This window comes from Tamandua tetradactyla, chromosome 14 (genome assembly GCF_023851605.1).
Source record: "Tamandua tetradactyla isolate mTamTet1 chromosome 14, mTamTet1.pri, whole genome shotgun sequence".
In the NCBI taxonomy this organism is placed as follows: Eukaryota; Metazoa; Chordata; class Mammalia; order Pilosa; family Myrmecophagidae; genus Tamandua; species Tamandua tetradactyla.
Genome location: NC_135340.1, coordinates 22,078,396 through 22,105,404, shown reverse-complemented (window position 1 = coordinate 22,105,404; position 27,009 = coordinate 22,078,396). Strand labels below are relative to the sequence as shown.

Genomic DNA, 27,009 nt, shown 5'->3' with positions numbered 1-27,009 from the left:
GGTTAGTTTTGCCTTCTAGGCAACATTTGGCAGCATTTGGAGACATTTCTAATTGTTGCAACCGAGGGGGAGGAAGGCTTGCTACTGGCATCTAGTGGGTAGAGGCTGGGGACTACTGCTAAACATCCTACAGTTATTCCCAGGCCACCTCCCACAACAAAGGATTGCACAGCCCAAAATGTCAATAATGCTGAAGTTTAGAAACCCTAGTATACTCAGAATGTGGTCTTTTAAGGGAATTCCTGTGATGTTTTAGAAGTCATTCACATAAGGCATACTTCCCTGTCTTAAACATGATTAGGTAAACATGTATTTTCAGAGAGGAGCTATTGGTGGCAGAGCTCCATGCTATTGCTATTTTTCATTCCTTTTTATTACTGAGTGAACAGTCCATGGTATGGATATACCAGTTTTTAACCTCTCAGAGGACATCCTGGTTGTTTCCAGTTTTGTACTATTCCAAATAAAGGTGTTGTGAACATTCAAAACTTTCCATTATAAGTTGTGTGTGTGTGTGTGTGAGAGAGAGAGAGAGAGAGAGAGAGAGAGAGAGAGAGAGAGAAAGTGCACGTAAGTTTTTATTTCTCTGGGATAAATGTCTGAGAATACGGTTGCTAGGTCATGTGGTAATTGTATGTTTAGTCTTATACAGAACTGCCAAAACTGTTTTCCAGAGTGACCGTACCATTTTACATCCCACCAGCAACATATGACAGATCCAGTTTCTCTACATCTTTATCAGCACTTGGTGTGGTGCACTACCCTTTAAATTAGTTTCTGTGTCCCCCATTCACCCTTACTTCAAATGATTCTTTATGTTGTTTTCTAAGGGATAGTGCTAAAATAGAAGTGTCTGATCTCTTGCTTAGAATTTATTTTTAGCCTTTTTTATGAAGTTCAGATTCCTTAGTTGGAAACCTAAAGCCATTTGGTTTCTGGCCTTTGCCTATCTTCCCAACCTCATGATTATATATAATTTTTAAATTCCTATTACATCAAAATCAATGCAGTTTTTCAAACCGAGGGGGTAGTTTCATTTTTCTTTATCTTTAGTTATACTCTTCCTCTGCTATAATATTTTTCCCATCTTCTGGGCTAGCTTTAGTGATCCTTTAAAACTTGAAGGCGGGCGGGCCGCGGTGGCTCAGCGGGCAAAGTGCTTGCCTGCCATGCCGGAGGACCTCGGTTCGATTCCCGGCCCCAGCCCATGTAAAAAACAAACAAACAAACAAAATACAATAAAACAAGAAAATGTTTAAAGATGTTTCCCTTTCTTCCTTCCTTCCTTCCTTCTCTCTGTCTTTCCTTCCCTTCCTCCCTCTTTCTTAAAAAAAAAAAAAAAAAAAAAAAAAAAAACTTGAAGGAAGCACTACCCCTCTTTCTGGAAGCCTTCCCCAACTCCTTATTCTTGAGTATAGATGCCCTTCTTCTGGGTTACTGGGCTTAACCTTGATCATTAAGACTGTTCTGGTTTGCTAGCTGCCGGAATGCAATATACCAGAAATGGAATGGCTTTTAACAAGGGGAATTTAATGAGTTGCTTGTTTACAGATCTAAGGCCGAGAAAATGTCCCAATTAAAACAAGTCTATAGAAATGTCCAATCAAAGGCATCCGGGGAAAGATACCGTGGTTCAAGAAGGCCGATGAAGTTCAGGGTTTCTCTCTCATCTGGAAAGGCACATGGCGAACGCAGTCAGGGCTTCTCTCTCAGCTGGAAGGGCACATGGCAGACACGGCGTCATCTGCTAGCTTACTCTCCTGGCTTCTGGTTTCATGAAGCTCCCCGGGAGGCATTTCCCTTCTTCATCTCCAAAGGTCGCTGGCTGGTGGACTCTCTGCTTTGTAGTGTTGCAGCATTCTCTGCCCTCTCTGAGTCTCTCATTCTCCAAAATATTTCCTCTTTTATAGGATTCCAGTAAACCAATCAAGACCCACCCAAATGGGTGGAGACATGTCATCCCCTAATCCAGTTTAACAACCGTTCTTAACTAAATCTCATCAACCAGGGAGATGATCTCATTACAGTTTCAAATATACAGTATTGAATAGAGATTATTCTACCTTTAACAAATGAGATTTATATTAAAACATGGCTTTTCTTAGGGGGCATATACCCTTTCAAACCAGCACAAAGACATTGTACATATTTTTTTCTTTATCCTTTCCCCCTCTCTGTCTCTCCCTCTCCCTGTCCCCTCCCTGTGTCTGTCTCTTTCTTTCTTGGTATGTTGTTTCTTGATCTCTTCCCTCTAATTGGTTGTACCATTTTCCCTAATTGATAAAATTAGAATGAATAATATTACTAGTAATTTATCTCAGAGCTATTGTATAGATTAAGATTATGCAAGTAGTATTAATCAGTGCCTAATGTATAGTATGTAGTCAATAAATGGCTGTTTCTAATGATTATGTAGCCTGACATACTGTAGGCACTCAAATGTTTAGATGAGTAAATAACCTATAGGCTGTATCCTTTCTAAATTTCCGGAATGCACTTCATCTCTTCCTATATAAATCCTTCAACCTTTTGAAATCTAGATTAAGCCATGTATCTAATTATTTTGACAATCACATGCTATTTTCTGTTGTGCCATAGAAGTGGGATATTTATTGTTCATAATAGATTACATGCATCTACTGATTTTTGTATACTTCACATTATCTAGTATGATGTTATATATACATTAATTGCACCGTTCATATATACTGTTGAAAATACATCACTTTATGATCAAGTGGATTCATATAAAGTAATTGTTCATCTTGTTATTTATAAGTAATCATTATTTTGTATCGAGTCCTGATTTTATTGTGTTGAGATACTTAAGCTTAGGCACACCTATTTAGTATACAGTGATTCCAATATGAATGAAAAATTAGATATAATGAAGCTGTTTTCATAAACTGGTAAATAAACCAACGTTACTTTGTATACTTATTAACAAAAATCTTACATAGTAAAGTTTTTTTCTGGTTCCCCTCTATAATTGTTTGTTTTATTAATGTGCTAGATAAAAAACGGGCTGATTCTAGATAGTATTTTGGGAGTAATGCCTCAGTGGCCTCTGATGAATTCACTGTGGAAAATAAGGGTAAATGGGAAATCAAAGTATTTCCTAGGTTTATGGTTTGAGCAACTGAGTAAATTTACTGAGATAGCGAAGATTAGAAGTGAAAGTTTTCAGGTCACCAGAGAATCAAGACATGAGTTTTGTGCTTTTTATGTTATGTTTAAAGTATCTAAGTTGACATCCAAGTGGAAATGTCATTGTGGCTGAAAGTTTAATGAATCTAGTACTCAGTGGAAGAGTTATCAGCATATGAAGGATTTAAGACTGTGGGATTAGATACATTCATAAAAGAGAAATTGACATAGCAAAGAAGGGAGGGCTCAGAGCTGAGTTTGGGTAGAATAGAAGCTGTTGGCAGATGAGACTGAGAAAGGAAATCCTCAGAGAGAAAAGAGAAAAGCTTGTAGAGTAGGTGACATTAGAGTTAAGAGAGCAGTGTTTAAGAGGGAAGTAGTCAAGGAAGAATGCTGCTGAGAGCTCAAGAAAGATGAAAAGTCAATTTAGTGGAATGGTAGTGAAAGCCAGATGGAAGTGAGTTGAAGTATAGATGGGAGATGAAAGGAAAATAGAGATGGTGATCATAGATATCATGTTCAGAAAGTTTTTCTGTGTGAAAGAGTATAAAATTAGGTCAGTAACTAGAGTCGATGGCATCAAAGGAGGGTTTTCTGTCACTTTTTAAAGATGAGATGTATTAGTATATATTTATATGCAGGTAAGAATAATCCAGGGGACAGGGCGAAATTGATGCTATAAGACACAGCAGTTGGGAAGTAGAGTAACTCTGAAGGAGTAGAAGAGAGGAAAGAGATAAGGATTCAAGTGATGGGGTAGGACAGGGGGAGGGCGTGAATTGGCTTATGTAAACAGGTATACTTCAGTTACAGGTAGGTTGGTAGGGGTCGTAACTATAAGATGAAGGAGTGCCTATAAACTGCTTCTCAATGAAATGTAAGTTGAGGGCATTAGGAAGAGTAAGAGTAGGTAGTGCTTATAGTTTCCTTAGTTGCAGACTTCTTAGAGCCTTAATATACTGGAATATGTTGAGAAACTTTTTTTTTATGAATTCATTAACTTATTTTACTTTAAAGCTTTAACACATAAAAGTAATTAACTTTTACTTTTAAAAATAGTTGGTCAAACTGATGAGGGGAAAAGAGGGGGGGAGAGAGAGAGACACAGAGACAGAGAGGGATAAAGAGAGAAAAGGAGAGACAGAGGGAGAGAGACAGACGCACACACACACAAAGAGGCTGAGAGAGAGAAAGGGATAGAGAGAGAGACACAGAGAGGTAACAGAGAGACTGAGGGAGAGACAGAGAGAGAGAGAAGCAGAGAGGGAGAGAGTAATGGAGAGAGAAAGAGAGAAACAGAGAGAGAGGCAGAAAGGGGGAGAGACATAGAGGGCGAGAGACAGGGATAAAGAGAGAGCGACACACACAGAAAGAGAGACTGAGAGAGAGAGAGAGAAAGGGATAAAGAGAGAGAGAGACAGAGAGAGGTAACACACAAAGAGAGACAGGGAGAGCGCAATGGAGAGAGAAAGAGATAAAGAGACAGAAAGAGAGGCAGAAAGGGGGAGAGACAGAGAGAGGGAGAGAAACAAGGATAAAGAGAGAGAGAGACACACAGAGAGAGGCAGGAAGAGGGAGAGACAGGGAGAGAGACACAGAGACACACAGAAAGAGACAGAGAGACAGAGTGATGGAGAGAGAGAGACAGAAAGAGAGAGACAGAGATAAAGAGAGAGACAGAGAAAGGGATAAAGAGAGAGAGACAGAGGTAACACAAAGAAACTGAGAGCTGTTGAGAACCTTTTAAGTGTGGGGCAGTCTATATAGAGACCAGAGAAAACTCAAATCGGAAGCTATTGTGGGAAAATATGATTTCCTATCTCTCTTTTCTTTGGGATTAAAATTTATATATGAAACGTTTTTTCATGATGAATTTTTAAAAATATCTTTTCTGATTACAGAAGTCTTTATTCTTTCAAAAACTTTTCTTTACAAAAAGAAACTTAAATGACTTAAATTCTGTGCAACTCTTTTACTTTCTTTTTCTCTCTACACCCTTGATTGGGAGCATAAATGTTTATGATTGCTGTATCTTCTTGATGAATTGACTCTTTATAGTGTCCTTCTTTGTCTCTTATGATGTCTTTACATTTAAATTCTATTTTGTCCAATATTAATATAGCTACTCCTTTCTTTTGGTTATAACTTGTATGGAACATCTTTTTCCATTCTTTCACTTTCAATCTATTTGTATCCTTGTGTCTAAGATGAGTCTCTTATAAGCAGGTTATAGCTGGATTATGTTTCTTGATCCATTCTGCCAATCTGAATCTGAATCTTTTAATTGGTAACTTTAAATTGTTAGCATTCAACGTTGTTACTGAAAAGGTGTTTCTTGATTCCACCATCTTATCTTTTTTTATTTTATTTGTCAGATCTATATATTCTTTTCCCTCTTTCTTTTTGTATTCTTTAGATTAACCTTAGTGGTACTCTTCAATTCTGTGCCCTCCTCCAGACCTCCCTCTCCTGTTTTTTTTTTTTTTTGTCACCTGGCAGAACTCCTTTTAGTATTTCTTATAGGGCCGGTCTGTTGTTGACAAATTCTTTGTGGACTTCTTTGTCTGTGAAAACTTTAGTCTCTCCCACAATTTTGAAGGACAGTTTGACTGGGAACAGAATTCTTGGCTGAAAGTCTTTCTCTTTGATCTTGAATATATCATACCACTCACTGCCTTCTCGCCTCCAGCATGTTTGTTTAGTAGTCTGAACTCAGTCTTATTTGATTTCCCTTGTATGTAGTTAATTTTTCTCTTGCCACTTTCAGGATTTTCTGCTTCTCTTCAACATTTGACAGTCTGATTAGTTTATGTCTTGGGGAAGACCTGTTGGGATTTATTCTGTTTGGAGTTCTTTGGGCTTCTTTGACTTGTATATTAATGTCCTTTTTGAGGGTTGGGAAGTTTTCCCCCATTATATCCTCAACTACTCTTCCTAGCCCTTTACTCCTCTCTTCTTCTGGGACACCAGTGAGTCTTATATTTGTGTGCTTTGTTTTGTCTATCATTTCCCTGAGTTCCATTCAAATTTTTCCTTTTTTTTCTTTTGCCATTTGCTGTTTTAGTCTTCAAAGTCAATTATCCTGTCCTCTATTTCATTTATTCTTTCTTCTGTTTCTTCAGATCTGGTGTTGTGTGCCTCTAGTATGTTTTTATTTGGGTAACAGAATCTTTAATGTCTGTGATCTCTGCTATTTTTCTATTCTTTCAAATTCTTCTTTGTGTTCTTCTGTCTTTTTGATCCCCTTTATGTCATTTGCTGTCCCACTTATTTTATTAAATAGAGTTGTATGAACATCTCTGATTAGTTGTTCCATTGTCTGTGTCTCCTCTGGTGTTTTAGTTTGGTCATTAGGCAGGACTATTTGTCTGCATTGTGATATGCTTAGTGATCTGTTGTCTTCGTCACATGTAAATATCTTGATTGATTTACTTTGGGAGTTGATTTCTTTCAGTAGTCTAAGGCCTTGTGTTTGCAGGATGGTTGTACAGCAGAGAGCAGGGCATAAGATGGAGCACTCAGTACGGTAATTTGTTTCAGGACAGGTATGGGCTCAGGTTGGGGATGTTACCCTGATGCTTGTGAACATGGGCCCCCAGCAGCCAGAGAAGATATGCACTGGTCTGGGGGGTGTAACCCTGGTGTGTACTCATCTAATCACAAGACCCTTTGTGCACATCCATAGAGATGTGGCAGCAGGTTGGCATTACGCCTTCATGGATTGGGGGCAGATGTGACCGGGCTGTGCATGTTGGCACTTTCTCAGACCTGGGAAGTGAGACTGAGGGCTGTGCGCATGCACAGTTCTAGGACTGCTGTAAAGTGCATTTCCCAGGTGATTGGGGCCGATGAGCATGTGTGGGCTGGGAGTGCCGTAAAGGGATGTGCTGAGCTCAGGAGGGCAGGGTGAGGCTGTGTGACAGACACTATGGGTGGGGGTAGCCTAGGTATGGAGATTAGTGCCCACAGCCTTTATGCACTGGCAATAGCCTGTGGGGAACAGGGAGGGGGAGGTAGTACTCGGGAGGTGTGCAGGAAAGGTGGGTTGGGCTGCACTTTGGGTGGAAGTATGGGGCAGGTATGTGCACTGGGGGCTGGTGGGGTAGGGGCTCCTGGAGTGCAGGGAATGGAAAAGCATGATGGGGTTCAGGTACATGGGGTATGGGATAAGTCGCCGGTGTCGGGGCTGCGCTGGTGAGGTTAGCACGCCCAAGGAACACGGCCTGGCTTACTTCCTAGTCCCGTGTGTCCAGTCCGTGCACTCCCACAGTCTCCTCTGCTCCGTGCCTCTATGCCTCCGTGCCAGGCTTCAGCCTTCTGCCTCTCAGTTCCTCGGTCTCTGCAACCAGGGCTGCCGCGTGTGGTGTAGAAGGCTCTCCCAGGTCAGCCGCGTTCCCAAATCGGTGGTTACCCTCTTTTCCCCTTTCCAACTTTTCTGTGGAGCAGGGCTAATCTAGAGCCACGCTAGTTGGCCATCTTCCCTACATATACTTTTATAACAGGTCCATTTTAGTCTGCTTTTTTCTTGTTTTCAGCATGATTGACATTACATCTTCTGTTCCCTTCCCCGCCTCTTATGGTAGGTTGGGGCTTTTGGTTCTGGCCTGTTATCACATTATTTTGACATTTTGTAGCTTTACTCTCAAAATCAAAGATTATTTTTCTATTTATGGCCATATTACTGCTGCAATTTTGTTTAATTGTACACGTATATTTAACTGTGTGCTCTTCTGTTTTCATTTGGAGCACAAATTCTCCAAATTTAAGTTTGTTGATGATGTTTTGTTATGTGTTTAAGATTTTTGGAAGAGGTTTGAAAGTACTGCAACTCAAATGCAGTTTATTATATATTTGAGAATATTTTGAAAATATATTTGCTGGATATACACACTATATACACCTGAGTGACATACAGCTAAGTAAAGAATTCTTCTGTGACTTTTCCTTTTCCCATGCTCGTTCATGTAGAGTCATCTGACTTTCAGTTTTCCTGCGAACTCTGAGGCTAGCCTGTTAAACCCCCACTCCCAGTGTTGTTCATTTGTTTCCTCTGCCTGGATGCTTGTAAGATTCTTTGAAGCTCACAGAGTTCAGCATGATATGCCTATAACTTGCTAGTAATTCCTGTTTGTTTTTTTTCTTAGTATGTGGTGAGATCTTTCTACTTATTAAGCTCATTTCAGAAGAGTTTACACATGACGTCAAATATCTTTTTGTTCTGTTTGTACTATTCTCTTATTCATAGGCTGTAGTGGGGTATATTCATCAACAAAGCAGACAAAAATTCCTCAGGTCTGGAGCTTAAACTGTAGCAGGGAGAGACAACAAAAGAAAAGATGTAAGTAAATAATATTGTACCTTAAAAGGTCATTAATGTTGTGAGGAGAAGAAAAGGGTGCTGAGGAGGGTTTAAAAGACGGCAGTCAGTGGGGTTAGTGTAGGTATCATTGAGAAAGTAAAGAGAACAGCTAATGCAGAGGTCTTAAGGAAGGAGAATGTTGAGTTAACAAGAAAGCCATGTGGCTAATGCCAGGGAATAAATGATGAGGAAACTTGAGGGAAATGAGATCAGAATATATAGGGCATGCAGATTGTGTAAAGCCTTGGTAGACCATTATTTGGGGGAACCAGCATCAGTCTGGCTGTTCTGTTGAGAATGGCATGTAGGGAGCATTGGTAGAAGCAGGAGGCAGCAATTAAGCTGTTGATGCAATAATTTAGATGTGAGAAATGATGATAGTTACATGGACCAGGAAGTTAACAGTAAAGATAATAAGCATTATTTAGAGTCCAAATCTGATACATTTTGCTGAACATTTGGAAATAGGGTGAGAGAGAAAAAGAGGGTTCAAAGATGACTCCAAGAATTTTAAATTGAGCACCTGAAAAGATGGAATGAATCACCAACAAATGAAATGGAGAATGCTACATGTACAGTACATTTTGAAGGAAGCATCAGGAGTTCAGTGTGAGCATGTTAAGAAAGAATATCTCATCATTCAAGTGGACATTTCAGGTGGGCTGTTTAACGTAAGTCTTGAGTTGAGAAAATGCTGAGCTTTAAGTAAAAAAGCTTAATTTGGATTATCAGCATATGGATGATAGCAAGAGAGTGAATATAGAGGAATAAAAGATATTCAGAGACTAAGGCCTGGAGTATTCACAGTATTATAAGGTTGAAGAGAAGAGGAGGGACCAGCAAAGGAGAGGAAGGAGGGGAGAGCCAGTGAGGTCATAGGAGTGGTATTCAGAAAGGCTAGTGAAGAAAGTGACTGCTGAAATGTCAAATAAGATGGGAACTGAGAACTGACCATTGCAAATAATCATTGGTGACCTTAATAAGAGCAGTTTTTGTGGAGCAGTGAGGGTGATGGACTAATTTGAGAGCATTTAAGAGAAAAATGAAAGAAGAAACTAGTAGATGACTTCTTCCAAGTTTGTGGCCAAAAGGGAGTAGCATTGTGGTAGTGGCTAGCAGGGGGAGTAAGATTGACGTTTCTTTTCTTAATTGGAGCAAAACAGCATGCCTTTTTTTGTGATAGGAATGATTTAATAGAAAGGGGAGTTCTTGTGATCTTTTCCATTTTTTTTTTTTTTCTGATTTTTTCGGACATTTTGAGTCTTGTTGCTTCTAAAGAAGTTTTCATTTCTATAGTGGGTTTTCTTTACATTCCTCCTCCAAGTCTCTCATTTCTTCTTTGACCTTTTATTTAAAGAATCCCATCTTAAAGTTTAAGAGAATAGAGGAGGCCAAAATGTTCTTTTTTTCCTGATTTGGCTCTATGGAAGCTTAGTCAACTGCCTTTTCTCTGTTTGTTTTGTTCAGTTTGTTCGTGACAAATGAAGCAGTTGAGGGTTTTTTTTTTTAATGTTGTTGATTATAGTATTTTAGGATGTTGCTTAGATGACCCTTTGTTGTATTGCTGATATTATTGAAGTGAAAAGAACAATTTTCGGAAAGAGCTTTTTATATTCTTCATGGTCCTGCTTTACTTTATACCTGATACTAGATAACATTATTGACATTACTTGTGAATGTAATGTTTGCTTTTCCATGGATATGCTTTTGCAGATATTAGATTTGCTTAAGGAACAAGGAACAAGACCATGGGCATTTGCATTTAACCAGAAATTAATGTACGGGTGAATGTAGTGAGCAGTTAAAAATTGGATTATCACGAATTAGATCTATTTTCCCTCTGGCATAATAATTTAATTGATGGTTCCATTTCTGACTACAGGTTCATCAGAACCCATATATGTAAACCACCAAATACCATACTGCACCTTTTTTCTTGAGTTTGAGGGAGCCTTAATGCAGGTGTAAGCATCTAGTCTTAGCTTAATTTGCGAGATAGATTCTAAGTTATATGAGTCATTTTGAATTGGTGTAAGATTGTAGCTATAGGTCAGCAACTGTTCTGCACCAGTGGGTGCACATCAGAATTATGTGGAGAGTTTTTCAAAATTCACGTTTTAAAAGAACCTTCCTGAAGTGATTCTGATGTGTATCTTCGGTTAAGAACTACCATGTAACCAAAAAATTTTTTTAGAATAAAGAAATTATGTTTGTTTTATCCATCTGAAAAGCTAATATAGGAGTGCCTATCCAAAACTGTTTTCAGCATAGAATTTTCCTTTGTAACAGTGTCAGTAGAAAAACTAGTGAAGTCATAAATGCTTTGAGTATTCAGATATAATTAGATTGTTAGGGCAGTTCAGTGCTAATAAGTAACTCCTTTGGAGTTTACCAGAAATTCTTTTTTAAATGCCACTTTGCTTTCAGTATTTTAGATTGCTAGCCCTGAATATTATGTAGCTTTCCCTGAAACTTTATGGACTTTATTAAGCATGAACTTAGAGAATCTGTGTTATTCTGCTTCCCTCTTTCCACCCTTCCTCACCCCCTAATTTTAGTATTCAGGGTATCCTGGATCAAGTTTAGATTTCACTTTTTCCCTTCCACAAAACCCCAAGGGTTGGGTGGAATGATTTCAGAGTCAACCAAGCATTTAGATTGGCTCCTAAAGGGTAGTATTAGAAAGAAGAGTTCTTAAGAGCTGATTGAAACACTTAGGTCTAAACTAGCTTGATTATGTTTATTTACAACTTTGTGTTCCTCAGGTGCCATAGCAGACTTGGGTAAGATGTCTTTATCTCTTCATTCTTTTTGTTTCTCTTGTAGCCTAATGATTATTCTTTTCATTAGTCTACGTAAGTGTTATTTTTTTCACCACTTTGTTAGCTCTCTAAACAAAAAGCATCCATCTTTGCCTCAGTTTCACTTTTCTAGTCGAGTGATAGGGTAACTAGTGGTTGACATCTTAGTATTCCTGAGAAAAAGGATTCAGCCACTGTATTCCTACCTCAGCTTTGGGGTTTTAGTCTCTTCATTTCTGTTTCTGTGCTGTCTTCTGTTTTATTGGTGGTGATAGTGGACTTTGATATTAAGGAACAGTAAGAAGTCACTTGACTTGTTAAGTTAGGTCTTAAACCAGAGCAGACTCTCCAAGACCCTCTTGACAATATTCAGACTCTTAGTTATGTTGTGTATGTCTGAAGCTCTGGAGAATGATAGACTATGAGAACATAGAAACTGGATTTCATGAGCCCTGGCAGTCTACTAGGCTGAGCAACCGAAAATTAAAATTAAGAAAGGACTTAAATATTCAAGTTACCTAGAGTCTTAGAAGAAAAAACATTGAGGGCTCCATCCGAAGGAGAGATTCCAACAGAAAGAATGGGAGACTTAAGATGAGGACTGCCTGATCCCCTCTCTTATGCAAACATGTACTTTCATAGAAATGGTATGTTTTTGTTCTGTTTGTGAGGCACTAATGATACTTCTGACTAATATAGATAGGTTTATGATTTGATTATACCAGAGAAAATAAAGGGTTGAAATAAAATTAGACTGAGAAAGGAACCAGAGCTGCCCATTTCTAGGGTCTTTAAAAGTGGCATAAGGTACACAGGAGGTAGAATATTCTAGCTCGCCTCCCAGGTGGGAGACCTGGGTTCTATTTCTGGACCATGCACCTAAAAAAAAAAAGTCCTCTTTGAGTTTCTGACAACTTCTTCATCTTCCTATTCTTTAGAGATTCTTAATTTAGGAGGTACGATAGAATTATCTGTGGAGAGGCTTGCTATGACCTATTCCAGGAAGACTGAGTCAGAATCACCTCAAAAGTTAGATTCCAGAAAAAAGCTTCCTTAGGTTTAAGGACCATTTCCCTCTAATGTTAGATTGAAGTTAAATTCTGAAAATTTTTATTTAACTTCTGTTGTGAAAATGTTTTGAACATTATTTATGAATACTATCTGACCATTTAAAGTGTAGACAGAAAGTGGAAAAATATGAAGGGGCAAATGATAGGACTAAAAGTTCAATGGAGTTACATAGCCTCATTGCATAATGAATAATAATGCTATATCTTTTTATATAGCAATGCATAAAAACCTTACTCAGACCTGTTCTAAAGAGCAAATAAAATTAATAGACCACATCTAAACTGAATTGGACATCATTTACTCCTAGCTTGTCCCTTGTTTTGGCAATGAAAAACAATCTTTCCTAGCTTTTCCCTACCAGTTAAAGCCTTCTCTTCTGTTATTTCCCAAGGAAACATTTTCTTTTAGTCAATTATTATTTCTCAGTTCACTTTTGTCTCTTTCCATTGTTCAGATCGCTGCTTCTAGCAGGATTTATTTAGTGAGTCCTATATTGATGGACATTTAGGTTGTATATGGTTTTCATTTTTTTATCCAAAGTATGTATTTACATTGCTTGATAATATAAATATTATTCGGAGGAAATTAATTTATCTAGTTTTAACGTGAATATGTTTTCTTATAGCAGAAAAAGAAAACTAAGAACTTCAATCCACCAACGCGTAGAAATTGGGAAAGTAATTACTTTGGAATGCCCCTCCAGGATCTGGTTACAGCTGAGAAGCCCATACCACTATTTGTTGAAAAATGTGTGGAATTTATTGAAGATACAGGTAGGCTAGAAATACCATTGCAAGAGATTTTATTTAAAATTTCACTTTTGCTGCGTTTACTGTTTATCAAGTATTTGTAATTTGTTAAAGCTAAACTTAGAAAGAGTTGTGTAGTTGTCATTATTTGGACTGGTTGTTTTTAGTATCAACTCACTTTCACTTGAAAAGTTTGTTGTTGGCCAGTAAGTCTTACTGTTGTTTTATTTTTTGAACTCTACATGACTAACTTGAATGCTAAAAATGAAACTTATCTTATTTTGGAATTTTGAATAATTTGATTATTAAATTATGCTACTGTTTATTCAAGAGATAGTTATGATTTGAGTCAATAATTTGGAAGGCTTTAATATTTTTAAAGACTAGTACTGTTGGTTTTCTGCATTTGCACGTGGATTTCTTTTTAAAAACTCAGCCATATTTACAAATCTTTGAAAGGCATCTTGTTCTGTTTGTGATATTTCTGTTTGCTTAGTCATATTAGCTTGATGTGGTTTCATGTGATTAGATGGATTACAAAGTTTAATAATTTGCGAACGAGCTAATTCCATTTTCACTTCATTTGTTCTTGATATTCTTTGATCTACAAGTTTTTTATAAAAACAAACCAAAAAACCTGCATCATCTGTGTCCTATATAAAAAATCATGCTCATCTTTACTTAGATGTACTCCTTACCCTTTAGTCTGATGATCAGCTCAGTTGCTCTGTATGTGTTGAGTTGTCTGTTTGGCAGGGAATGATCATTTTCAGTAGTTTTTTTAGTAATAGTGGGGAAGTACTTGTTATCCGTTAGTGTGGTTGATCTGACTACTGCACATAAAATCTACATTTGGAAATGCCCATAATCATTTATTTTTTCTTTCAGAAAATATTTAAAAAATGGTTATAGGTAAATATGTTGTCTATATTTCTGTCCCACTTTAACGTGTTAGAACCACAAAGATTCTTATAATATTAGTTTCTTGCTTTTGTTTTAAAGAATTCTCATTTCTCTAGTAATAAATTTAGACATGGCTATGATGGAGCAGTTAAAAAATAATTTTCTTTAGCTATTTGAAAAGAATAAGATAATAGATTAGCATTTATAAATGTCTAGTTGTTGTATGCTTTTGTTTCTTTCACTTTTCATTACTGTGGTGCCTAGGACCTCCACAATGTTGAGTAGATAATGCTGAGAATAGACATCCTTTGCCTTATTCCCATCCTTAGGGAGAAAGCATCTGATCTCTTTCATCATTAAGTATGAGGTTAGCTGTTGATTTATTATAGCTGCTCTTTATCAGGCCGAGAAAGTACCCTTCTTTTCTTGTTTGATGAGAGTTTCTTTTTTCTAGAAAGGACATTGGTTTGATCACGTTTTTTCCTGCCATCCATTGAGATCATATGGCTCTTTTTAGTCTGTTTATATAATAGATTATATTGATTTTCAAATGCTAAACTAATTTTGCATTCCTAAGATAAACCCCACTTGGTAATAATGCATTATTCTTTTTATATATTGCTGAATTCAATTTGCTAAAATGTTAAAAATTTCTGTAATATTGGTCTGATTTCCTTGCATTGTCTTTGTTTGGTTTTGGTATCGGGGTAAAGCTGGCATCATAGATGAGTTTATTTTCTGAAAGAATATGCGAAGAATTGCTAATATTTCTTCATTAAATTTTGGTAGAATTCACCAGTGAAACTATTCAGGCCTGGAATTTTCTTTGAGGAGTTTTAACTGAATTGAAATCTTTTAATATATATAGGACTGTTCAGATTTTCACTTTCCTCTTAATCGTTGGTTGTTTGTGTCTTTTGAGGAATTTGTCCATTTCATTTAAGTTGGTATAAGTTTATAAATTTCTTGTCCTTTTAATATCTTTAGCATCTGCAGTGATGTTTTTGCTTTCTTTCCTTACAATACTGATTTGTGTCTTCTCTCTCACTCGCTTTGTCTCATCAGTCTGGCTAGATGTTTATCACGTATATTGATCTTTTCAAAGTGCCAACTTTTGCTTTTATTTATTTTTGTCCTTTTGTCCATTTCTATTTCATTGAATTCCACTTACTGCCTTTCTTCTAAAAATTCACCCATACTTTTTTTATTTCATATATTCTTCATTGCTTTATTTAAATTCAAATTTTCATAGTTATCCTTCTGCTGAAGAAATTTCTTTCATTTCTATTGATGTGTGCAGAGTTCTTACTAATGAATTCTCTCAGCATTTTGATCTGAAAAATGTCTTTATTTCACCTTCATTTTGAAAGATATGTATTCTTTTATACATAATAGCTTTATTGAAAAAAAGGTCACATAACATTACAATTCACCTATTTAAAGTGAACTCTTAATTGATGTTTAGTATGTTCGCAAAGTTGTGCAACCATCACAACAGTTAATTTGAGAACATTTTCAGCACCCTAAATGAAACGCCATTCCCATTAAGTAGTTTCCCCTTATTTCCCCTCAGACACCTCCCAAACCTAGGTAACCACTAATCTACTTTCTGTCTATAAAATTTATCTCTTCTGGACATTTGATATAAATAGAATAATATAGTATAGTCTTCTGTGACTGGCTTCTTTCACTTAGATGCTCGTCAAGATTATTCTATTTTGTAATATATCAGTATTTCATCCCTTTTTTTTTAACTGATAACTTTATGGATATATAACATATTTTGTTAGCTGTTTATAAGTTTATGGACATGTAGGTTATTACTACTTTTTGGCTATTGTAAATAACACTACTTTAAACATTCAAATACACATTTTTGCCTGGATTTATGTTTTCATTTCTCTTAGGAGTAGAATTGCTGGGTTATATGTATCTCTATGTTTAACTGTTTGAGGTACTGCCAGGTTATTTTCCGGAATAGTTGTAGCATTTTACATTCCATACAACAGTGTATGAAAATTCCAATTTCTCAACATCCTTACCAACACTTATTATCTTATTTCCATATCCCTCATGGCTAATGATAGTGAGCATCTTTTCATTTCCTCATTGGCCATTTGTATATCTTCTTTGGAGATACGTCTGTTCAGATCTTTTGCCCATTTTTTAGCTTGGATTATCTATTTGTCTTATTGTTGAATTGTAAGAGCTCATCCTGTATTCTGGTTACAAGTCCTTTTCAAAAAAGATACCCTATTTGCAAAAATTTCCTCCCATTTGCTGAATTGTCTCTCTTTCTTGATGGTAGCTTGTGAAATACAAAGGTTTTAAATTTTGATGAACTCCAATTTATTTATTTTTTATTTTGTCACTTGTGCATTTGGTATCGTATCTAAGAAAGTTTTGCTGTCTAATGTCTAAAAGGTTTTCACCTGTTCTTCTAAGAATTTTAGAGTTTTAGCTCTTATAATTACATTTGTGATCCATTTTTAGGTTAATTTTTGTTTACCGTGTAAGCTATGTGTTTTTCATAAATGCTCTTTATTGTGTTGAGAAATTCCCTTCTATATATAGTTTGTTGAGTGTTTTTTATTATGAAAGGGTGTTGGGTTTTGTCAGATGCTTTTTCTCCATCAATTGAAATGATTATGCAGTGTTTTCTTTTGTTCTGTTAAAGTGGTAAATTATATTGATTGATTTGCTTATGTTGAACCACCCTTGCCATCCTGGGATAAATCCCATTTGGTTATGGCAAATAATCCTCTTGAATTTGGTTGCTGGCTTTTTTGTGTGTGGAGCATTTTTACATATATATTCATAAGGGACATTGGTCTATACTTTTTTTTATCTGCAGTGTCTTTTCTAGCTTTGGTATCAGTATAATGGTGGCTTAAAGAATGAGTCAGGATGTGTTCCCTTCTTCAGAATGATATTTTAAGGACAGTATTCTCTGGTTTTAAAAAGATCTTCAAAATCTGTTCATATGTCCATTGTTAGAGACCTATGCTTTCTGAATTTTTTTTTTTTGCATTTTGTATTTTTTTAATCTCCTGCTTTGTCATCAGTGTACATCTTACTCTGTTAATCTTATTTTGCTTTTCTATTTTGCATCTGCTGCTCTGCTGTGATTTTAGGAAACTGTGTGGCAGAGACCGCTTTAAATTGTTCTTCTGGTTAGGTTAAATGAAATCTTTAGGAAAACGTAAGGTACACTTATAAATTGAATGTATTTTAGTGCAAGGGCTTTGTGATGTCTTTTTGGCTGTTCATAATCCTGTTTTGACTCCTTAATTTTTTTTTTATTTCAGTTCTGGTTGATAAGATGATTAGATGACAAAGTCTAGATAGGTCAGTTATTACTCTTTGTCAAAATTGACAATTTTTTTTTTAATTTTTTTTTTATTAATCAAAAAAAAGAAAAGAAATTAACACAACATTTAGAAATCATTCCATTCTACACATGCACTCAGTAATTCTTAGTATCATCACATAGATATATGATCATCATTTCTTAGTACATTTGCATCGATTTAGGAAAAGAACTAGCAAAACAGCAGAAAAAGATATAGAATGTTAATATAGAGAAGAGAATTAAAATAATAATACTAATAAAAATATATATATATATAAAAAAAGGAAAAAGAAAAAAACAAAAAAGATACAAACAAACAAACAAACAACTATATTTCAGGTGCAGCTTCATTCAGTGTTCCAACATAGTTACATTACACTTAGGTATTATTGTGCTGTCCGTTTTTGAGTTTTTGTTTCTAGTCCTGTTGCACAGTCTGTATCCCTTCAGCTCCAATTACCCATTATCTTGCCCTGTTTCTAACTCCTGCTGGTCTCTGTTACCAATGATATATTCCAAGCTGATTCTCGAATGTCGGTTCACATCAGTGAGACCATACAGTATTTGTTCTTTAGTTTTTGGCTAGACTCACTCAGCATAATGTTCTCTAGGTCCATCCATGTTATTACATGCTTCATAAGTTTATCCTGCCTTAAAGCTGCATAATATTCCATCGTAGGTATACGCCACAGTTTGTTTAGCCACTCGTCTGTTGATGGACATTTTGGCTGTTTCCATCTCTTTGCAATTGTAGATAATGCTGCTATAAACACTGGTGTGCAAATGTCTGTCTGTGTCTTTGCCCTTAAGTCCTTTGAGTAGATACCTAGCAGTGGTATTGCTGGGTCATAATCCATTCTGCCATTCTATGTCTTTTGATTGGGAAATTCAGTCCATCAACTTTTAGTGTTATTACTGTTTGGATAATATTTTCCTCTACCATTTTGGCTTTTGTATTATATATATCATATCTGATTTTCCTTCTTTCTACACTTTACTCCATACTTCTCTCTTCTGTCTTTTCGTATCTGACTCTAGTGCTCCCTTTAGTATTTCTTGCAGAGCTGGTCTCTTGGTCACAAATTCTCTCAGTGACTTTTTGTCTATAAATGTTTTAATTTCTCCTTCATTTTTGAAGGACAATTTTGCTGGATATAGGAGTCTTGGTTGGCAGTTTTTCTCTTTTAGTAATTTAAATATATCATCCCACTGTCTTCTAGCTTCATGGTTTCTGCTGAGAAATCTACACATAGTCTTATTGGGTTTCCCTTGTATGTGACAGATTGTTTTTCTCTTGCTGCTTTCAAGATCCTCTGTTTCTCTTTGACCTCTGACATTCTAACTAGTAAGTGTCTTGGAGAACGCCTGTTTAGGTCTATTCTCTTTGGGGTGCGCTGCACTTCTTGGATCTGCAAATTTAGGTCTTTCATAAGAGTTGGGAAATTTTCAGTGATAATTTCTTCCATTAGTTTTTCTCCTCCTTTTCCCTTCTCTTCTCCTTCTGGGACACCCACAACACGTATGTTTGTGCGCTTCATATTGTCCTTGAGTTCCCTGATCCCCTGCTCAAGTTTTTCCATTCTTTTCCCTATAGTTTCTGTTTCTTTTTGGAATTCAGATATTCCATCCTCCAGTTCACTAATTGTAGCTTCTGTCTCTTTAGATCTACCATTGTAGGTATCCATTGTTTTTTCCATTTTTTCTTCTTTGTCCTTCACTCCCATAAGTTCTGTGATTTGTTTTTTCAGATTTTCTATTTCTTCTTTTTGTTCAGCCCATGCCTTCTTCATGTCCTCCCTCAATTTATTGATTTGGTTTTTGAAGAGTTTTTCCATTTCTGTTCGTATGTTCAGCATTAGTTGTCTCAGCTCCTGTATCTTATTTGAACTATTGGTTTGTTCCTTTGACTGGGCCATATCTTTAATTTTCCGAGCGTCATCCATTATTTTCTGCTGGTGTCTGGGCATTTGATCAGATTTCCCTGGGTGTGGGACCGGCTGGTTGAAAGGTTTTTCTGTGAAATCTCTGGGCTCTGTTTTTCTTTTCCTGCCCAGTAGGTGGTGCTCGTGGCGCTCGTCTGTCTGCGGGGCCCACCAGTAAAAGATGCTGTGGCTCCTTTAAATTGCCAATCCGAATCTCGCAGTCGGCCCGGGAAACCGCGCATGGAGGGGGGGGGCGCCGGCCGCTGCGGCTTGGGGGAGTACCAGTCCAAATTGCCCAGCTGGCCCGAGACGCCAAGCGTGGCGGGAGGGCCCCGCTATCCGACGTTCCCAGTCAGACCAGGGAGCCACGTGCGTGGAGGGGACCCCAGTCACCAGCCGCCCCGGCCGGGAAAATGCGCGCCCCTTGGGTATCTCACCGCAGCGGATTCTCCCTGCCCGTTCAGCCGTTCCAGAATGGGGTACGCTGTCTTTTTGGTCTCTCGTGGCTCCGGGAGCTGTTTTGTATTTTTTCTGTTTCTTTAGTTGCTTCTCTGGAGGAGGAACTAAGACCCGCGCGTCTTACTAAGCCGCCATCTTCTCCGGAAGTCTCCAAAATTGACAATTTGCATGTGAATATAGCAAATCTGGAATGCCCTATTACAAATCAGTCATGAAGAAATGGACTATCTCTAAAGCTTAGAAGTTATATTTCTGCTAAGACTGTGTTAAAAGGGTAAATGTTAAGTGGGCATCTAAATATTAGTCTGAAATGTGTGTTTCAAAACACCAATCTTGGAAACACGTACATCCAGACTAAAAAATCCGTTAAGAAAAATAATTGAAGTTAAGCTGATGATTCTTTATTTTTTCTTTTGTTCTTAAGGTAAATATAACTTTCTTAAATAAAGACTTTTCTTTAAATTTCAGCATTCTCACTTAGTGTGTTGAAAAACTCCACTTTATTCCAGCACTTTTTCACTAAACATCAAACCCTTGTATCTTCAGCCCTGCCAGGAATTTCATAGTCCATTTTTAGGTTCATACCTTTGCATCTTTCTTCAGTCCCACCATCACTTAATTGGCAAACTGACTCTACCTACTCTGTATTTGAAATTCTATACCTACTCAGTGTTTGCACCAGAGCCAGTGAATCAGAGCTGTAGAGAAACATAAACCATGTATCTCACTTTAAATTTGTGACCAAAATCTAGAGTAATCATTCTGTTACCCTGAATCAATTTATGGTCTTGCACTCATTAAGGATTTTTTTTTTGTAATAATTTTTCTTTTCTCACATTTTTTAAAACTTTAAAGTAATTTCAAACCTACAGGACAGTTGCAAAAATAAAAAAAACACATGTAGAACTCCATCATAATCCATCATAATGAATAACAAATATTCAGCCACACCAAGTGTAACATTTTGTCACGTTTGCCATATCGTTCTATCTATCCATCCATCTATCAATCAATTCATCTTCCTATTTTCAAAACATTGGATAATTTTGAATCATGTTTCTTGAATATTTAATGCTTCCATGAATCTTTCCTAAGAATAAAGATACTCACTAATGTAACTACCTTAAATACAGTTACCAATTTCAAGAAATTTAACATGGATCTTTCACATGTCACAATAATGACCTTTTAGCCTTTTTTCCTCCATTGTTGTCCAGTCTATGGTCATGTACTGTATAATTAAGTGTCGTTATCTTTTTAGTTGTTCTTTTTTTTAATTATGGAAACAGCTGTACAACATAAGCTTTTATGTCTCAAACACACTACCAAACCTACTATTGAGCAGAATTAATCATATACACATTGTTGTGCTACCCTCACCATTATCCATTGCTGACATTTTCCCATCAGCCCAAATAGAACTCCTGTATTCATCGATGCATTAACTGTCTGTTCTCCTGCTCCCGCATCCTAGCACTTTCTGTCTCTGTGAGCTTTCATGTTCTAGCTATTTCATAAAAGTGGGATCATACAATATTTGTACCTTTGTTTCTGGTTTATTTCACTCAACATATTGTCTTCAAGGGTCATCCATGTAGTAGCATATATAAAAATTTCATTCCTTTTTATGGCTGAATAATATTCTGTTCTGTGTTTAACTTTTTGATGAGCTGCTGAACTTTTTTCCACAGCAACTGCATCATTTTATATTCCCACCAACAGTGTACTAAGGTTCCTATTTCTCTGCATCTTTGTCATGCTTGTTATTATTCCAGTTTTTTAATGAAAGCCATTCTAGTGCATGTAAGTTGTATCTTGTGATTGTGCTCTGCATTTCTCTAATGGCTAATGATGCATTGAGCATCTTTTCATGTGCTTATTGACCATTTGTGTTTCTTCTCTGGAGAAATGTCTATTCAGGTCTTTCGCCCATTTTTAAAATGGGTTGTCTCTTTGTTGTTGAAGTGTAAGAGGTGTTCATATGTGCTGGATATTAAATCTTTATCAGATACATGGTTTCCAGTTATTTTCTCCCATTACATAAGTTGTCTTCACTTTCTTGATAATGTCTTTTGATGCTAAGTTTTAAATTTTGATGTAGTCCCATTTATCTGTTTTTTTGTTTTGTTTTACTGCTTATGAATTTGGTGTAAAGTCTCACTTATACAGGGTCCTGAAAATGTTTCCCTGTGTTTTTTTTCTAGGAGTTCTATAGTTGTATAAATTATGTAGTTTATATATTTGTATATCTGATATATGTGTGATTTATATATTTTTTTCTAGGAGTTTTCTGTATTATGTGATTGATGCGTTTTGAATTAATTTTTATATATGGTGCGAGATAGTAGTCCATTTTCATTTTTTGCATATAGTAATCCAGTTGTCCCCACACCATTTGTTGAAGATAGTGTTCTTTCTCCAATTCCCCAGAGGACTTGGCTCATTTGTCAAAATAATCTGGCCATGGATGTGTGGGTTTATTTCGGGATTCCCATATTCCGTTGGTTCTTATGTCCTTATGCCAGTATCACCCTGTTTTGGTTATGTGGGCATTGTAATAAATTTGTTAACTAGAAAGTATGAGTCCTCCAACTCTGGTCTTCTTTTTCAAGATAGTTTTCCCTGAGGCATCTGTTTCTTAAGCTGTAGCCAGCTAATTTTATGACAGGTTCCCTTGAATGCCAGGAACTTTAAAAAAAAACAAAAGAAAAATTTTTCCCAGACTTTGCAGATTTCATGTTCAACAGAGCTGTAAGAATAGTAACAGTGAGTGAGCAGTTATATACCCTTCACCTAGATTCACCAGTTTTTTAGTTTTTACCACACGGTATCTCTCTCTGAATCTTCTTTAATTTTATTCTGAACAATTTGAGAGTAAGTTATAGACAGTATGACACTTCTAAATGGTTTACCATATATTTCTCAAGAACTAATGCATTTATCCCATATAACTGCAGAATAAATATTGTATTCGGGAAATTTAACATTGATGCAGCCCTATCACCTAATGTACCATCTATATTCAAATTCCCTCAGTTGTCCCAACAATGACCTCCTTTACCTTTTCAATTCAGGATTCAGCCAAAGATCATGCAGTACTATTTCCCGTCATGTCTCTTTAGTCTTCTTTAATGTAGAATAGTTTCATAGCTGTGTATGTGTTTTATTGTCACTTACATTTTTTGAAAATTCTAGGATTTGGGGGGCAGCAAATGCCTTTTCTGCATCAATTGAGATGATCATATGTTTTTTTCCCATTTGTTTAATTAATGTGGTGTATTACATTAGTTGATGTTCTTATGTTGAACCACCCTTGTGTACCTGGAATAAATCTCACATGACCATTGTGTATAATTTTAATGTGCTACTGGATTCGATTTGTTTTTTTTTTGTTTGTTTGTTTTTTTGTTTTTGGGTGTGTGTGTGGTTTTTTTTTTTTTTTATTGCATGGGCAGGCATTGGGAATTGAACCCAGATCTCTAGCATGGTAGGCAAAACTCTGCCTGCTAAGCCACCATGGCCTGTCTAATTTGCTGGTATTTTATTGAGAATTTTTACGTCTGTGTTCATAAAAGAAATTGATCTTTAATTTTCTTTTCTTGTACTGTATTTATCTGGCTTTGGTATTAGGGTGATGTTGGCCTCATAGGATTAGTTAGGTAGTATTTCCTCCTCTTCAATTTTTTGGAAGAGTTTGAGCAGTATTGATATCGCTGCTTTCTTAAATGTTTATTAGAATTCACCTGTGAAGCCACCTGGTCCTGAGCTTTTCTTTGTTGGGAGTATTTTGATGACTAATTCAGTCTCTTGTAATCTTGTTGAGATCTTCTATTCTTTTAGTCAGTGTTAGATTGTCCTTGTGTTTCTTCTAGGTTGTTTAATTTGTTGGAATACAGTTATTCAAGTATATTCTCATACTCCTTTTTATGTCAGAAAAATTCATTTCTGGTTTTCATTTGTGTCCTCTCTTTTTCTTTGTCAGATTTCTAGTTTGCAAGTTGCTGGAATGTGATACAAGAAATAGAACGACTTTTAAAAGGGGGAGTTTATTAAGTTGCAAGTTTACATGTTCTAAGGCCATGAAAATGTCCAAATTAAAGCAAGACTATAGAAATGTCCAATTTAAGGCATCCAGAGAAAGATAACCTTGGTTCAAGAATGCTGATGACATGTGGGGTTTCTCTCTCAAGGCACATGGCAAACATAGCATTGTATGCTGGCTTTCTCTCCAGGCCTCTTGTTTCATGAAACTCCCCTGGGTGTATTTTCCTTCTTCATCTCCAAAGGTTTTTAGCTATGCAGCCTCTTGTGGCTCTTCAGCTTTTTCCAAAATGTTTTCCTCTTAAAGGGCTCCAGTAAGCAACCCTACCTTGAATGGGACAATCAAAAAGCCCCCACCCAGCAATATTTAATGAGGATTAAACGACATGGCTTTTCTGGGGTCATGGGGACCTTTTCTGGGGTCAACACACAAAGGAGGGAGTCATAGCATACATACTCCAATTTCCATAGGGGGAAATTGGAAGGAACACAGGGGTCACTGGACCCAAGCATTTTCAAAAACCTGCAGGGCAAACTCCTGAGATTTCAAAGCCTGAGAGTCATTTATTTTCGCAGCTTTATAAAGTGGCAGTCCCACCCTTTTCAAGTGTTTACTCAGTAGACCACCTTTTTCTCCCCCTACTCCAAGCCCTGGAGCTCCCGGGTTCTCTGCCATCTCCAGGACACATGCTCAACCCCTCCATGTGGTGGCAGCCAGGCTCTCCCCAATCCCCAAGGAATGTGTTTCACCCTCTCTAAGTGCTTGGGTGGGTCTGCTCTCCTGGGCCCAGGTCTCTTAACTTCAGACTTTAAATTCCATAGTTCTGCCTCTGAATTTATTTTACCTTCACTTTTTCTGTTTTCTGAGACTTTTAGTCCAGACTGGCAGTGGTTGTGTTTGTACAGATCCCACAGCATTGTCGTTGGTTTTCTATGCAGTAGGCTTGGCTCATGCCCATCAGATAGAAGTTTCCACAAATCTTTCCTGGATAACTCCATCTCCAATCCTGGCTTTTTCTGAAACAGCTGACTGGTTCCACATTTGGTTAAATCCTCATGTGGGGCACTATTCTGTGGGGTCTACCTTCCTGGAAGCCCAGAAATTTCCAGAACATCAGTTTGTGGTTTCTTTGTACCCAAGAGTTCAGTTCTCAACTTACCTCTTCCCTCTTGCATTTTACTATAAGCTTCAAGGAGCAGCCAGGCTGTATTTTCCACATTTAGTTTGGAATAGAGAGACTGATAAACTTGGACATTTAGCACTTCATCACTCCCCCTGCTTTCCATCTACAAAGAATGTCTTCCTTCCAGTTTGGAACAACACGTTCATCATTTCTGCCTAAGGCTTTATCAGAAGTATCTTTGGAGTCCACATTTCTACCAACAGACTCTTCAAAGCATTCTAGGCCTTCTCTATCAAGCTCTTCACAGCTCTTCCAAAATCTTCCCCTTATCCGTTTAAAAAGTTGTTCCAACATTGTTTGGTATTTGCAAACTGCAATAGCACCCCACTTCTCTGGTACCAAAATCTGTTCTAGTATGCAACGCTGCCGGAATGCGATACATCAGTAACAGTTTTTAAAAAGGGGAATTTATTAAGTTGTATGTTTAAAGGCCGTGAAAATGTCCAAATTAAAGCAAGGCTATAGAAATGTCCAATCTAAAAAGATACCTTGATTCAAGAAGGCCAGTGACGTGCGGGGTTTCTCTCTCAATTGAAAAGGTATATGGTGAACATGATAACATCTACTAGCTTTCTATCCATGCTTCCTGCTTCATGAAGCTTTCCCAGGGGCATTTTCTTTCTTTACCTCCAAAGGTCTCTAGCTGTGTGGCCTCTTGTGGCTCTTAAACTTTTCCCAAAATGTTTCCCTCTTAAGGTGCTCCAGTAGGCAATCCTACCTTGAATGGGTGGAGATATGACCCACAATTGGGTGGGCCATATCTCCATGGAACAATCAAAAAAGCCTCCCACCCAGCACTATTGAATGGGGATTAAACAACATGGCTTTTCTGGAATTCACAAGAGATTCAAACCAGCACATCAGTCTAGCTAAAGGTCTGTCAGTTTTACTGATCTTTTCAAAGAACTCACTATTTATTTATTTCTGCTTGCTTTGGAATTAGTTTGCTTTTCTTTTTCTAGTTCCTCTAGGTGTACAGTTAGGTCTTTGATTTTAATTCTTCTTTTTTGATAAAAACATTTAGGGCTATAATTTTTTTCTCACCCCTGTTTTTGTTGCATGCTGTAAGTTTTGCTATGCTGTTTTCTTATTTTCATTCATCTTAAGATATTTACTGTTATCTCTTCTGGTTTTCTTCTTTGACCCACCGATTGTTTAAGATTATGTTACTTATCTTCCATATTTGTTGAGCTTCCAATTCTCTGCCTGTTACTGGTTTCCAGTTTCAGTCTTAAAATTTGTCAAGAATTGTTTTGCGACCTAACATATGGTCTATCCTGTGTGCACTTCGGAAGAATGGTATATCCTGCTGTTCTGGGATGCAGTGTTCTGTTTATGTACATGTCTATATGTTAGAGTCCAGTGCATTTATTATATTCAATTTTCTGTTTCCTTACTGATCTTCTGTCTAGGTGTTGTGTCTTTTGATGTATTGAGGTCTCCAACAATTATCATAAAGATGTCTGTTTTTCCCTTATATTTTGCCAGTGTTTTGCCTCCTGTAATTTGGGGCACTGTGGTTAAATATTTGTGATTATTTCTTCTTGGTGGGTTCTTCCTTTTATTAACATAGTGTGTTTGTCTCTTGTAACAACTTTTGACTTTAAGTCTATTTTGTTCATATTATTGTAGCTACCCCAGCTCTTTTATGCTTATTTTTGCATGGATTATCTTTTTCTATCCTTTTATTTTCCAACCTATTTGTGTTTTGGGGTCTAAAGTGAGTCTCTTAAACAATATATAGTTGGATCATGTTTTATCCATTCTGTCTGTCTTTTGATTGGGGAGTTTAATCCATTAACATTCACTGCTGTTACTGTAAAGGCAGTTGCTTCTGCCATTTTGTCATTTGGGATTTTTTGTTTGTTTGTTTTTTCATGAGCAGGCACGGGGAAGCAAATCTGGATCTCTGGCACAGCAGGCAAGAACTCTGCCATTCAGCCATCATTGCCTGCCCTGTCATTTGGTTTTTATGTCCTTTTTTTTTTTTTTTTTTTTATCTTTCTTCCTTTATTACAACT

The 27,009-nt window shown here is 36.9% G+C and overlaps 1 protein-coding gene across 8 annotated transcripts in view; it reads left to right on the top strand.

Annotated features, from left to right (window-relative positions):
* ARHGAP5 (Rho GTPase activating protein 5) overlaps positions 1 to 27,009 on the top strand; it is a 93,046-nt gene that overhangs the window by 31,578 nt on the left and 34,459 nt on the right. For 5 of the 8 annotated variants that reach the window (XR_013162221.1, XM_077126994.1, XM_077126991.1 and 2 more), the window contains exon 3: positions 13,004 to 13,151. The exons of 1 other annotated variant lie outside the window; for it this stretch is intronic. Coding sequence is in view for 6 of the 7 variants with exons in the window: in XM_077126994.1 (XP_076983109.1) it covers positions 13,004 to 13,151 (148 nt within the window). In the remaining variant the exon portion in view is untranslated. Of the gene's footprint in view, positions 1 to 8,392; positions 8,486 to 8,974; positions 9,164 to 13,003; positions 13,152 to 27,009 lie in introns of those variants that run through there. 2 more of the 8 variants (XM_077126996.1, XM_077126992.1) reach the window with 2 other exon arrangements.